The 14,073-nt window shown below is 47.0% G+C and overlaps 1 protein-coding gene across 1 annotated transcript in view; it reads right to left on the reverse strand.

The window, feature by feature from the left end:
* Positions 1–10,033: 10,033 nt before the first annotated feature.
* LOC107112108 (sulfotransferase 1 family member D1-like) overlaps positions 10,034–14,073 on the reverse strand; it is an 11,651-nt gene continuing 7,611 nt past the window's right edge. The window contains exons 7-8 of the mRNA XM_015413181.1: positions 12,750–12,930; positions 10,034–10,958 (exon numbers count right to left, since the gene is read on the reverse strand). Coding sequence (XP_015268667.1) covers positions 10,846–10,958; positions 12,750–12,930 — 294 coding nt within the window. The 3' untranslated portion in view covers positions 10,034–10,845. The remainder of the gene's footprint in view (positions 10,959–12,749; positions 12,931–14,073) is intronic.

The following is a 14,073-nucleotide window of genomic DNA, read 5'->3' on the forward strand; positions in this document are numbered from 1 at the left end:
CGGGGGTGTTGTGGGATTTCAGGTTTTTAATAAAGTAACATGAGGTGTTTGAAACACTTTCTGAGCATTTCCTTCTACCAGAAAAAGCAAAATAAAACCGGGGGGCTGGTAGCTTCGCTGCCTCGCAATTTGTCAGGGAAATATGCTGGGCTCTACTGGTAGCAGGAGCTCCTTTGCATATTAGGCCACACACCCCTAGTGTAGCCAATCCTCCAAGAGCTTACAGAGCTCTTCTTACTGGGGCTTCTGTAAGCTCTTGGAGGATTGGCTACACTAGGGGGTGTGGCCTAATATGCAAAGGAGCTCCTGCTACCAGTAGAGCCCTGATTTTTGAACCAAGTTTTGACGAGGGACACTGGAGTTATAATTTTGTCAAGAAAGGAGGGTGGGGTGTTTGGATTGTGGGTAAAGGAGGATGGGTGGAGCCTCTGGACTTTAAGGACTTCTGACTTCTGTCATACATTGAAGGGCTTGTCTCATTTGGCCTCCTGAAAGGCCTGGGAGCCGGAAAGGTTTGCTGCTATTCTGACTCTACAAATGGAGACCCACAACACAACATTTGGGTGTGCACCAGCCCTTAACAAGTAGCACTATGGCCTTTGACCTGAATGATCCAGACTGGCTCGATCTTGTCATATCTTGGAAGCTAAATGACGTCAGCCCTGCTTAGTACTTGGATAGAAGACCACCAGGGAAGTCGCAAGTTTGCTATGCAGAGGCAGACACTGGCAAAGCACCACAATTAGTCTTTTGCCTTGAAAACCTTATGGGGTTGCTCTAAGTCAGTTGCAGCTTGATGGCAAAAGATGTCTTCAGCCTGCCTGGAACATGAATCTCATACCCTTGTATAAGCTGCATGTTTTAGGCTGGAGGGGAGGAAGTTTCAGAAGGGGGGGGGAATCGAAAACACATTTACTGCCTTTCCAAAAGCTCCCCCTGCTATTCCATATAGCAATAAACAGCTCAAAGTTTGGGGCTAATTGTCCTTAATGTTTCTTTAAGCAGCAGGGTTTTGAGGAGGGTAAACCTCCACCCCATCCCATGCTATTCTATGAAGGTGTAGGATTGGCTGCCGACCAGTGTTCCCTCTGAGTTAGTGTGAGCTAGCTCATAGTTTTTGAGCCTCCGGCTCACACATTTTTGTCTTCGCTCAGGAAGGATGGTTGCAGAGCAAACTAATTTATGCAGCAGCCAAATTAAAGCTCACAACTTTAATGCCAGTAGCTCACAAAGTAGAATTTTTGCTCACAAGACTCCACAGCTTAGAAGGAACAGTGCTGACTCCTATAAAGCTGGGAGCAGGGAGAGATTTTCGAAGGGAGAGATTAGTGTTCTTTTTGTTTTCCCCCATTTTGAAAATGCCATTTATCCCAAGGACAGTGTTTGGGGAAGATGGACTCTAGTGAGACTCCTTTGGGTAGTGAAGGGTGGGGTATAAATCCAATCTTTTCTTCTAGTGGCTACAGTCTGAATTGATGTGGACAATGGCTGTAAAAAGATCACAAAACACCTCTGGATGCTACGTGGAGGGGGAGATGTGCAGTTTTGCAGGTCCCACTCACATTAGTGCCATTTTCTTAAATTTCAAGCCTTTTGGCAATCATTTTCCCCACCCAGTGAAGGGCTTTTTGAAAATTGGCAATTGACAGATAGTTGCACTAGATTGCTGTACTGTAGCAGTGTACTAGTTCCCAGCTTTCATTCATTTTAGAAATTAAGTTTCCAGTCTTTTTTTAAAGAAGTCTTTTTGTTGCAGAGTTATAAGGGGAAAGGTGTGCACATTTTCATATAAGTAACAAAGGCTTTTTAAACAAATGCTGGGAACTAGTATATTGTTGCAGATGATTGTTAATATGCTGTAACAATTGGTCAATTTCCACCACCCACCCCAGCCCTATAGGAAATACCAGTGTAAATGCTGCATTTTCAGGAGTGACTGCCATACAGTGAATTGTGTCTTGTACAAGTGAACCATCCTACCATTTCAGGGCTCTGCTGCCTTATCCTCCAGTTTACCTGAACTAGGCCTTGTTGACTCTGGATTAAAATCTCACCTGGCAAGCATTTCACCCCTGCATTTATATTTTACCACGCTCTCAGCCTTGGTCTCTCCTTGTTCCTCCACCCTGTACCTGGAATCATAAAGAGCCTCTCCCTCAATCACCTCACCTCTGGCCTGTCTTTTGAGTTTAAAAGCCACTGTATAAAACAAATATTCCACGAAACCTATCTAGTGCTTGCTGGTTATTAACGTCCTTCCCTTAATTGGTGGGGGTCTTCTTGACACCTGAGGGCTCCTAAAGGAATTGGCAGACACAAGACAGCAGCTCTAAGAATGCCTTCTGGTATCTTCACCACAAGTCTGGTTACTCCTGGGGATTTCGTGTTGTTAGAGCTTTTTTGAACAAGTCACCGCATTGACTACACCAGTGTTATGAACCTAGGGAGCCTCCCATGGAGACAGATCAAGATGGGTAGCCACGTTAGTCTGTCTGTAGCAATGAAACTGAAGCTCAAATCCTTTGGCCACCCAATGAGAAGGGAGCACTCACTGGAGAAGACCCTGATGCTGGAAAAGATTGAAGGTCAAAGAAGACGGGGACGGCAAAGGATGAGATGGTTAGACAGTGTCACAGATGCAACGAACATGAAGTTGAGCAAACTTCAGAGGACTGTGCGACTGAACAACAACAACACCGCATTGACTACACCAGTGTTATGAACCTAGGGAGCCTCCCATGGAGACAGATCAAGATGGGTAGCCACGTTAGTCTGTCTGTAGCAATGAAACTGAAGCTCAAATCATAGAGATCTCCAGCCACTACCTGGAGACTGGCAACCCTAGCACCCCAGGCTCCACCCCCAAAGCCTCTAGGTGTTTCTCAACCCCAAGCTGGCCACCGTAGCCGGTGCGGCTGGAGTCTTGCTCTTTTCTCCGGCTAGGGAGCCCCCGGAAGTGACGAGAACTTGCCGGAAGTACAGCCCACTGTGGGGCCGGACCTGGGGAGTGTGCGACTGAGTGAGTCACCGAAGAAAGCGGGACGCTGGAGGAAGTGGGGGCGAGCGGGACTGGAGTTGCACAGCCAGCCGGGCGCGTTCTTCCCTTTTCCCCGCTATCCGGCGTTCCATTGGTAGCCCAGGCAGGCGGGAGCGCAATGGGCTCATTTCCCTCCACTGGCCAGCGCGCATAAGCCTGGGTTTCCGCCAGCCGTGCTGCAGCCGACGCTTCTCCTTGCAAGGTCCCTGGCAAGTTTTCTGCCTTGTTCCGTCGCGTTTGCAAAGCTCGCTGTGCTCACAAAGCTCCTTCTCACAGTCCTTGCTTGCTATTAGTACATTGTTAACGGTGGTTGGCAGCGGCTCAGGATCTGCTCCTACAGAGGCAGCTGGCCCTTTCTTAGGCTGTTTCCTGTTGAACTTGGGCCAGTGCCTAGCCACGTCCGATTAAAAAAAGGAATATGCTCAGCAGTGTGATCCTGTACGAAGTTAGTCCAGTCTAAGCCCACTGAAATCATTGCATTTAAGCTGGAGGAGCTTTGCATAGGATTGCACTTTTGAGCACGGTAGTTTCAGATGGGCAGCTGCGTTAGTGTGTAGTGATAAAATAAAAGCAGCGTCCAGGGGCCCCTTGAAGGGTAACAAACCTTATTCCAGCATAAGCTTTCGTAAATCAGAGAGCTTGTTTCATAACTAAGAGTAGCAAACTTTATTTCAGCATAAGGTTTCCTAAATCAGAGCTTAATTTGTAAGGTGCATGAAGTGTTCTATTAAGCAGGCAGCAGAAAGGTGCAGGAACCGGTGCCTGGATTTGGGGGTGTGACTGGCAGTGTCCTTGTAAGGGAACTCAAAACACCCTAATTATGGCTGACTGCAACAAAACTCCAGGGGTATTCTCCTTTTCCTACCAACATAAATCCAGACTGCAGCTGGTGGGAGAAAACTCACCTATTCTCCTTCACCTGCCCAAAGGTTATGCTCTCCACAATTGTATTAGCTTGCCAGTGCAGGTGTGAACCATAAAAGAACATTATGCAACAAACCACTAATCCATTATCCTCCAGGCACTATGGTGGGAAACGAACAGAACATGTGTGAAAGTCACGTCTCCAAGCACAGCTCTGTCGAGAGGCCACACACCCTTAAGGTGGAGCTGCAGTTCTGGTCTCTAAAGGTAAATTGCATGTCCTCCCACTGCCCCTTTTTTTTTACCAGATGCTGCATGTTTTCCGGGACCTGTCCCTATTTTGCCCATTGGAGACACTTTTAAAAATCTTGCTTGTGGGCTCAGATGTATGCCGGAGCTCTTCAGTTCTCTTGGGAATACCTCTAGAACAGAGGTGTCGAACTCATTTGTTACAAGGGCCGGATCTGACATAAATGTCACTTTGTTGGCCCAGGCCATGTGTGCCATAAAACATAATGCCAGGTACTGGAGATATAAACTATATAAAGGACAGCAGCTGGTAAGCTCTGAGTTGTTGTATTCTCACTGCAAGGCCCCACGGGCTGGGAGAGGGGTGCAAAGGAAAACCCATATGGGTGGACTGGAGAGCCAGCGGTGCAGCACTGGGCAGATGTTCCCACACTGCTTGACTGTTGCAGGCAAGGTTTTTCCACCATGCCGAAGTTACAATCGGGGTGGCTCTGCCCACTCCCCCTGAGCAGTCTCCTGTTCCATCCCTTGCACTTGTTGCTCGCAGGCCACATAAAAGCCCTGGATGGGCCTGTTCCGGCCCCTGGGCCTTATATTTGACACCCCTGCTCTAGAAGCCAGTCGAAGTTGCAATCGGGGTGGCTCTGCCCACTCCCCCTGAGCAGTCTCCTGTTCCATCCCTTGCACTTGTTGCTCGCGGGCCACATAAAAGCCCTGGATGGGCCTGTTCCGGCCTCTGGGCCTTATATTTGACACCCCTGCTCTAGAAGCCAGTGTGGTACAGTGGCTAGAGGGACGGCCCAGGATGTGGGTGACCAGGTTTTACTATCTGCTCTGCCATGGAGGCTTGTTGGATGACCTTGGACCAATCACACACCCTCAGCCTCATCTACCTTACAGAGTTGTGAAGGAAAAAAATGGGGAGGAGAATGTTGTAAGCTGCTTGGGGAGAAAGGTGGGGCATTAAGTAAATAAATAAATAGAAGTTAATTGTGAAGGAAAGGGAAAGGATGCATCTTGGTCTTGAGCACCTGTGTGGTGAAAGAGACCTGTTTAAGCATGCTCTGTTGTGGCCCCCACCTCGTGGAGTGGACCTGGCTGAGGAGGCCAGGAAGGCGCCCCCACTCCTGTCATTCCTCAAAAACTGTGGAAAACAGAATTGTTCAAGAGGCATTTCTGTAGCCCTGTGCCAGATAGCCCAGGCAAGCCCGATCTCGTCAGATCTCAGAAGATAAGCAGGGCCGGCCCTGGCTAGTATTTGGATGGGAGACCTCCAAGGAATACGAGAGTCGTGACACGGAGGCAGGCAATGGCGAGCCACCTCTGAACATCCCTTGCCTTCAAGCCCCACCAGGGTCATAAGAAAGCAGCTTGACTTGATGGCAAAAAAGAGGGGCATTTCTGTAAAGGTAATAGGGCTATACTGGTTTGAGAAAGTGCTTTATGAATGGAAGGAGACTGTGGACTATGCCACTGTGTGTAGGACATTTTATCTGGTTAGGTAAAGGTAAAGGTTCCCTTGCTCGAAAGCCAGTCAAATCCGACTCTAGGGTGCTCATCTCCGTTTCAAAGCCGATGAGCCAGCGCTGTCCGAAGACGTTTCCGTGGTCATGTGGCCGGCATAATCGAAAGCCAGTCGAATCCGACTCTAGGGTTGCGGTGCTCATCTCCGTTTCAAAGCCAAAGAGCCAGCGCTGTCCGAAGACATTTCCGTGGTCAGGTTGGCAGGAGTTGGAACTAGAGACGGGAGCTCACTCCATCATGCGGCACACTCGGGTCTCGAACTGCTGAACTACCGACCTTCCACAGCCTGCAGTTCATCGTCTTAACCACTTGAGCCACCGCAGCTCCTATTGTCTGGTTACCGTATGTATTATCCCGCTGTCACCGCATTGTTTTCCAGTGATGGAAAAAACCCTCCCATACTGTTCCATCTGCCAGTTAAGATACATAAGAACATATGAAGCCCCCAAAGGCCCATCAAATCCAGGATTCTGTTCACGCAGTGGCTGACCAGCTCCCATCAAATCCAGGATTCTGTTCACGCAGTGGCTGACCAGCTCCCTTTGGGAAACCCACAAGCAGGATGACTGCAACAGCACCCTTTCGCCCGTGCTCTCCAGCAACTGATATTGGGCGATTCTGCGTTGGCTATTCCCTCTGTTGTTCTACCAAACCCACCTTGGAACAGAAATTCCTCTCTGCATTGCATGCTGCTTTCACTTTCATTGATCATCGGATTTAATGGTGCCCGCTACACTGCATGCCGCTTTCACTTTCTTTGATCATCGGGTTTTATGGTACCTTCTGCATAGATTCATGGCTGTTCAGGGGTGACTTTGCAGTCAGTACTGCGTTGGCCTGGTTTGTTTGAATGTGGTTTTGAGCTGCACCTTTTCCTCAGTGTTGAGAAAATGTGGAGTGAATGTCAGATGCAGAATCGCCCATAAAGAGGGATTCAGTCTAAGATCCTTTTCTGTAGCCCTGCCGCATACCAGGGGGCAGGCATAGTAGGAATGCTGGGGCCCAGGGCAAAAGGCCAGGATGGGGCCCCAGAATCACTGCCACCTTCACCTCCCATAAGGCCTCCCAGTTGCCTGCTGGGGGCCGGAGGTCTCCTTGGCTATCATTTCAGACATTATAAAGTTAAATACTTGGGTGATGTAATGATTCTTGTACAATGGTTTAATCATTGTATAATGTTAGTTATGCAGTCTGTCCCGCATAGAAATCTCTTGCCACAACTCTCAAAAGGAAAAACGCCAATCCACTCATCTTCCTGCAGGGGAAGTTTCATTGCACAATCTTGTGGAAAAGACGCAGATGGTTCTAACAAAAGCTACTCCCTCCTAAAAAGGTAAAGGTTTCCCTTGCTCGAAAGCCAGTCGAATCCGACTCTAAGGTTGCGGTGCTCATCTCCGTTTCAAAGCCGAAGAGCCAGCGCTGTCCGAAGACGTTTCCGTGGTCATGTGGCCGGCATGACTAAACACCAAGGCGCACGGAACGCTGTTACCTTCCCACTGAAGTGGTACCTATTTATCTACTTGCAATTTCTTGCTTTCGAACTGCTAGGTTGGCAGGAGCTGGAACTAGAGACGGGAGCTCACTCCGTCATGCGGCACACTCGGGTCTCGAACTGCTGAACTACCAACTTTCCATAGCCTGCAGTTTAGCGTCTTATCCACTTGAGCCACCGCAGCTCCTCACTCCCTCCTAGCACTTGTGATTTGAACTTGTAATTTCAGGCTCTCTATACGGGATACCCGGTCTGCTGATCTGTTTCAACCTTGGAGGCACTTTTACAGCTGTGAAAGTTCCTGCTTTCCACAGTAAGATGAGTTGACAGTAGATATTTGTTTTGGTGCAGTGATGCTCCTTGGTGACTGTTATGTATCGCGATGGAACCATACTTCTAAATGGGCTCGCAGCGAACATGCGAGATAGCGTAGGTTGGAACGCATAACAATAGATGGCCAGGATCCTAGAATGCACCAATAGATAGATCCGGATCCTAGTAATAGTCAATTGGTAAACAATACTCTGTAAATAGCCTATCGTTGGGAGTGGTGTGTGTGTTGGGTGTGGTGTGTTTCACGAATATAAGCAGGGCTCGGACCCTGCAAGTTTGTCTTTAGTTTGAGCTGGAACCACTAATAAACTATGAGCTAATTACTCAATGCGTCTGAACCCAGTATATTTCAGTGACATTAGGTTTTTCTTTGATCACTGAACTCTTTTTCTTTGGGGCTGGTTCAGCCTGTGTGGTGCTGAAGTAAGCAGAGGAGGCCTGGGGTAGGGGGTGGGGCCCCACCAAGATTCACAGAGCCTGAGCTGCCTGAGCAGGAAAGTGTGAAGGAAACATATAGGTTGGCTGATGTTTGAATTCTTGCTAATAACCTTTGCCCAGATTTAAAAGTCCGACATTACAGAGCCAAAATTCAAAGTTTAAACCATCTTTGGCAGCCTAGCTCTGCCCAGTGGGAGCGTATGTCCTTTGGGGTAGATCAGTAAAGTAATAAAACAGCTATTTTGAGGTCTAACATATTCATTAACTGTGTTGTTGTCGTCCCCCCATTGAACCGAAACAGATTATAACCAGAAACCAGCTTGTCATTTTTTTGATCTGTTAAAAAACATTTTCACTATCTTGCATGCTAATATAACAAGCCATCTATATATACAACTATGATCTGTAATTCCATTTCAATGTCTGATGAAGTGTGTGCACACGAAAGCTCACATCTTGAATAAAACTTTGTTGGTCTTAAAGGTGCCCCACTGGACTCTGACTTTGTTCTAGTCCTTTAGGGGTTATCAGAACAGATCACAGACTCATAAGGCAGATGCAGCTTGAATGACCCGTCATTTCTACGTTATATATGCATCTTTTATTTAAGCCTAGAGTTCTGAAAAAGAACACAGGTTGTACTACTTCAAAAGGAAGAACAGAGTTTCAGTTTAAAAAAAGTACTACACCAGGGAAGAGAATATGATTAGCCACAAGGTACAGATAGGAACTCTCGGTCTGGGGCAAGTGATGCTCTGTATTCTTGGTGCTGGTGGGGGCAGCGGTGGGAGGGTTTCTAGTGCCCTGGTCCCACTGGTGGACCTCCTGATGGCACCTGGTATTTTTGGCCACTGTGTGACACAGAGTGTTGGACTGGATGGGCCATTGGCCTGATCCAAGATTGACTTCTCTTCTACTGATGATTTAAGACATCTTAAGAATAGTTTGATAAAGAGAGAAACATGTTTAGATTTCACAAAGGGAGCCCAAGAGAAACAGCTTCAAGGGGGAGAGAAATTGTTTTATTTCATGACTAGAATGAGAGATGTAAGCCGTGTAAGTCTGAGAATCTGTGGCATTTTATACAAATGCTTGGTGTTCCGAAGTGAGTATATGTCTGCATACAAAGGTTATCTAAATTCTTTAAAAAGACAAAACAACGAAGGGAGCAGTTCCAGTATCAGAAAAATCTCTCCAGGCCCCAAAAGCGTAAACAGAAGGCAAAAATGCATTTCTTTTAGAAATGTAACAATCTCCAGATGTTCACAAATCCTTTTCCGCTGACAAGGTAGGGAGTCTGAAGTTAATAAACAGCAGGACTGTCCGTCTCTTAAGGTGCTGCAGATGTCATTTTTATTTTCAGTGCCTATGAGCTAATATGTTACCTATGTCGAAAGTTACATGGTGGTTCACAGCAGCATTGAATTATGCCTGACAATGGAGAAATTTTGAGTCCAGTGGCACCTTTAAGACCAATAGTTTTATTCCAGGGATGAGCTTTCATGCACACGCACTGCGTGCAACAAAAACTCATACCTTGAATTAAAGTCTGTTGGCCTTAAAGGTGCCACTGGACTCAAACTTTGGTCTGCTGCTTCAGTTGAACACGGGTAACCCACCTGAATCTATCTTAATGGAGAAATTGTCTCCCTCTTCAGGGTTTTCTTTTCTGTTCTTGGGGATAAGTTGAAGGGGTCTTGAAGGCACCTCGAATGGATGCTAGAGGCTGGTTCTTGATAGGAATCCTCCATTAAACTAGGAAGCCAGAGACAGATTTTTTTAAAAAAAATCCTGAACCCTGAAGGAAATAGAGAAGGCTCAGATTCTCTCACTAACGGGGAACAGAAAGAAAGAGCAGCCAGTGAGAGAGATGAAGACAGAATGTCGCACTCCAGTAGCAGCTGAGAGTTTCCTTGCCATAAATGGACCTCTGCTTTTCTGTCACTTCACTTCTGACATACAAATGTTGCTTTGATTCAGGCTTGCCAGCCTCCAGGTGGGGCCTGGAGACCTCCAGGAATTACAACTGATCTCCAGACTGCAGAGATCACATGACTGCTTTGGAGGCTGAAGTCTATGGCATTATACCCCACTGAGTTCCCTCCCCAGGCGTCACTCTCAAATCTCCAGGAATTTACCAACTCAAAGTTGGCAACTCTATATCCAGTATAGATTTTGGCCACTTGGCCATTGCTTTGAGAAAGCAGAGGGGCTCTGTTTAGTTTTTTTTCCTCCAAGAACCTAGTACATTTATCCACTGAAATGTTTATTCTCCCGCCCTCCATTTTAGGCTCAAAACAACCAGGAGATACACACTGGCCCAAGATCATGTGATCTACACTGGCCCAAGATCATTCAGTGAGCTTCATAGCTAAGTGAGGGATTTGATACTGATGACGTTCTAACCAGTATGCTACATTGTCTCTCTTTGTTTGGCATTAAAAACAAACTTGAAGGCACTGTTCTAAAAAAAAGGAGAGGGGTTTGTGATTTTCAAGGCCAACCAATCAGAACTCTGCACAGTGCAGCAGTGACTCCATGATTGCCTCAAGGGTTAGCCAATCAACATGCCACACAGGAAACAGGAAGAACCAGTAACTTCTCGGCTGGTCTGGAGGATTGGAAGTATGTGTGCCTGTCCAGAAAGGGGTAAATGCAGATCCACAACAAGCTCAGTACTCAAGTGACGTATGTTTGTCTTCACCATAGAAATTCTGCGTGTTCAGAGGCAGCTGAATGTGAAAGAGAATCCATGAATCATGGCTTCCGTTTTTCAGTTCTCCAACATCTTAGTTGAACATCTAATCATCAGATGGGAACCTGAGTAGGTAGATTTAAAGAAGCTAAAAGTACCACCATCTTGCTGTTAATAAGATGGTGGAGTTTGGAAACAGCTCAGACGGAGCATTCAGATCTCTGTCCGGAAGTGGAGAGTTGTTCTTTCCATCTGCTTCTTGTAATGCTCATCGAAAATCTCATTTTGAGCCACTGTGAAAAGGTTCTTCCAGTCGCCAGTGATTCCTGAATGGAAGGGAAAAGAAAAGCCAGGGGTCATTTCCTGCAGGAGTGCACAGGAGCGGAGCTCCGGCAGTAAAGAGCCCAGGGGGCGGGCACATGCAACAAGCCCCACCCCCTGCTCCCAGCAGCCCTCATCCCCGCAGCCCCAAGTCAGAGCAAGAAGCAGCCAGGTAAGTTGCAGAGCCCCCCCCCCCCGCCCAAAACAGCCCAGTGGCACCTTTAAGACCAAGTTTTATTCAGGTACAAGCTCTCCTTCCTCTGCGAGGACAGATCTGCACGTTCCCCCCATCCACTAGCTAGCAATCCAAAACAATCCAGTGGAGCCTGAGCGGTGGGTGTTGCCTTCTGACACACTTCCAGTGATGTCAGGGGGTGTGGCATATGCAAATAAGTTATGCTAATGAGGTCCTGCACCTCTTTTTCTACGAAATGACCCCTGCCAAAAGCTAAAGAGGAACAAGGCCGAGTGGGGTTGCCAGGTTGGGAAATCCCTGGAGCACTGGGGGCAGAGCTTGGGGAGGGTGGAGTCTGCAGAGGGGCTGGGGCTCAGCGGAGATCTGTTGCCACTGAATCTGCCCTCCAAAGCGGCCATTTTCTCCAGGGGGACTCATCTCTACTCTGGAGATCAGTCGTAATTCTGGGAGGACTCCATGCCCCACCTGCAAGTTAACAACTTTCAGGCCAAGGTTTGTAAAACTGCTACCTAAAGAAAGACCTGTCACTTTTGAGGGAAGAGGGAATAAAGCCAGGGTGGCCAAACTGCAGCTCGGGAGCGGCCTGCGGCTCCTTCACACAATCTAATTTAATGTTAATAAAAAGCAAATGTGCCTATTTTTCAATTTAAAAGTGTGTGTAATATTTGTTCGTATCTTGCGGCTCTCAGACATCTGACGTTTATAATGTGTGGCTGTTACACTAAGCGAGTTTGGCCACCCCTGGAATGAAGAGTTCCTCACTCCCCTACTTCTCCCCTGCCACCAATGGAGGACACAACCTTCGACAGCAAGGCCCGGTTTCCCAAAGCTTGCCCTCCTCTCTTTTTTTCCCCAAAATCACTTTATTAGGATATATTATTAAATCAAATACCAGTTATAATATTGGTTATATCGTACATCCTTATTTCTATCCTACTCCCCCCCCCGGCTTCCCACAGTGCTCCAACCTCCAGCCCAATTCTTAAACTTACTTCTACTTTTCCCTTATTTCTTCATCATAGTATACCAGTAACACTTCTTTCACTTATTCTTTTTTTTAACTAATTTCCCCTTAATAACACTCGTTTTTCAGTAACTGTCAAAGCAAATCAAATTGTCCTTTACATCCCAATATTTTTCTAAGTAATCTTTAAAGTCTTTCCAATCTGCATAAAACTCTTCTGCTTCAAGATTCTTAAGTTTCCTTGTCATTTTGTCCATTTCAACCATAAATAGTAGTTTCTTAATCCAATCCCCGATTTCCGGAGTTTTGTCTTCTTTCCAACATTGAGCATAAGTCATTCTAGCTGTTGTAATCATATACCACATCAAAGTTCCCAAAGCTGGCCCTCCTCTCTCTTCCTCCAAACCACCAGGAGTCTTTGAGCTGTGAGGAAGAGGATGGCTATAGCCTCTCTCCCAGCACAGGAGTCACATTCGAGATAAGGAGAAAGACTGAGGCCTGTTTCCACACCTTCCAGGTTAGGAGGCAGAGCTCTGAGAGAGCAGAATGGCCAGCAGGTGAATGATGGTAAACTCTTGTCATTTTGGCACTAATCCCAATCCCACCCCTGCCTCTCCAGCTCTCTGCCCAGCTCACCTTTCCTCATGAAAGGGGAGATACTGTGGTCCATGATTGCGGTGGGAATGGTCTTGTAATTGGCCATCTCGTTCTGCTTCATCTCTTTGAAGGAGGTGTGGTGGGCAATCTTCTCCACCAGCTGGGGGTCAAGGGGCCTCTCCAGGAATTCCATGACCTTCCGGATCTCCCTCTGTGGGTCCTGGAAGGGGAAGCAATGTTGGTATTAAAAGATGGCCTTCTGGATTGGGAAAGGGAGGCCGGAAGGACAATGTGGTGTAGAGTGCTCTGCGTATCTGTTCTGATGGGGGTTTTAATTAGAGACGAGACCAAATTTTGAATGCCGGCTGGTTCGATGTGACTACTTTGTTTAGAGAAATGAAACACGGAGTCACACTTTGCACCAGTTTCTGTTTCCTCACGTTGAATTTTTCCCATTAAAATGAACACATTTCCCCCAACTTTTTTTGGTGTTAGTTGCACAGCAAGGGCTTATATCACTAATATTAAAATGGCGACACGAAAGAAACAAAAGAACCATCATCAAGATTAAGGTGACAGCATTCTAACAGCTCTTCCTGTTTTTCATGGCCTCATATATGTCTCTTCATCACTGTCAGATATATTTTCTACCCTTGTGAACTGAGTTGGTAGATTGCTGCTTTTTGATTTGATTTAACAGGGCTGCCAGATGTAGCTGGCATGTCTCTGGAAGAAACTATCTGGGAGAAACTGAGGGGGGAACAGACCATGTCTTCAGCATGATACTAACATGTGCTGTCACTTCCAAAGCAAAACCGGAATCGCCATCATCATGTCGGGGGTGTCACTCTAGGATTCACCCAAAACTCTATGGTTAGCCCACAGAGTTTGCTGTGAATCTTTGCCACAATATATAATGATGTCGCATTTGTTTGTGCACCAGAACTGATGTCACCCATTGGTCTGTGAAATGGCAGTGGGGAATGGGGCCAACATAAGGGAGGCTTCCCATTATAGCGGGAGACCACCGTCCCCACGTTAATGGGTTGTTTTGTTGTTTGGATCCAGACAGCTTTTCCACTCAATCTCACCCAATTAGGGTTGCCAGGTCCCACCTGGTAACCCAGGTCCCACCTGGCAACTGGTGGGGGACGGGCAGGGACTTACCAGGAGAAAAAGAAGGCCCAGGCCATGTCACTAGTGTCGCACTGGCAGTGACAACATCAAGCTGCAACATTGCTGTGACAGTCTGGTATTTGGGCAAATGAAATGGGTGGGAAAATGATAAACCATGGGGGTGGTCATCACCTTCAAATCTTACTTGTGAGCTTCCACAAGTGTTTGGATGACTGATATTAGGGAA

Source organism: Gekko japonicus, unplaced genomic scaffold (assembly GCF_001447785.1).
Source record: "Gekko japonicus isolate JY-2015 unplaced genomic scaffold, Gekko_japonicus_V1.1 scaffold5660, whole genome shotgun sequence".
NCBI classification, from domain to species: domain Eukaryota; kingdom Metazoa; phylum Chordata; class Lepidosauria; order Squamata; family Gekkonidae; genus Gekko; species Gekko japonicus.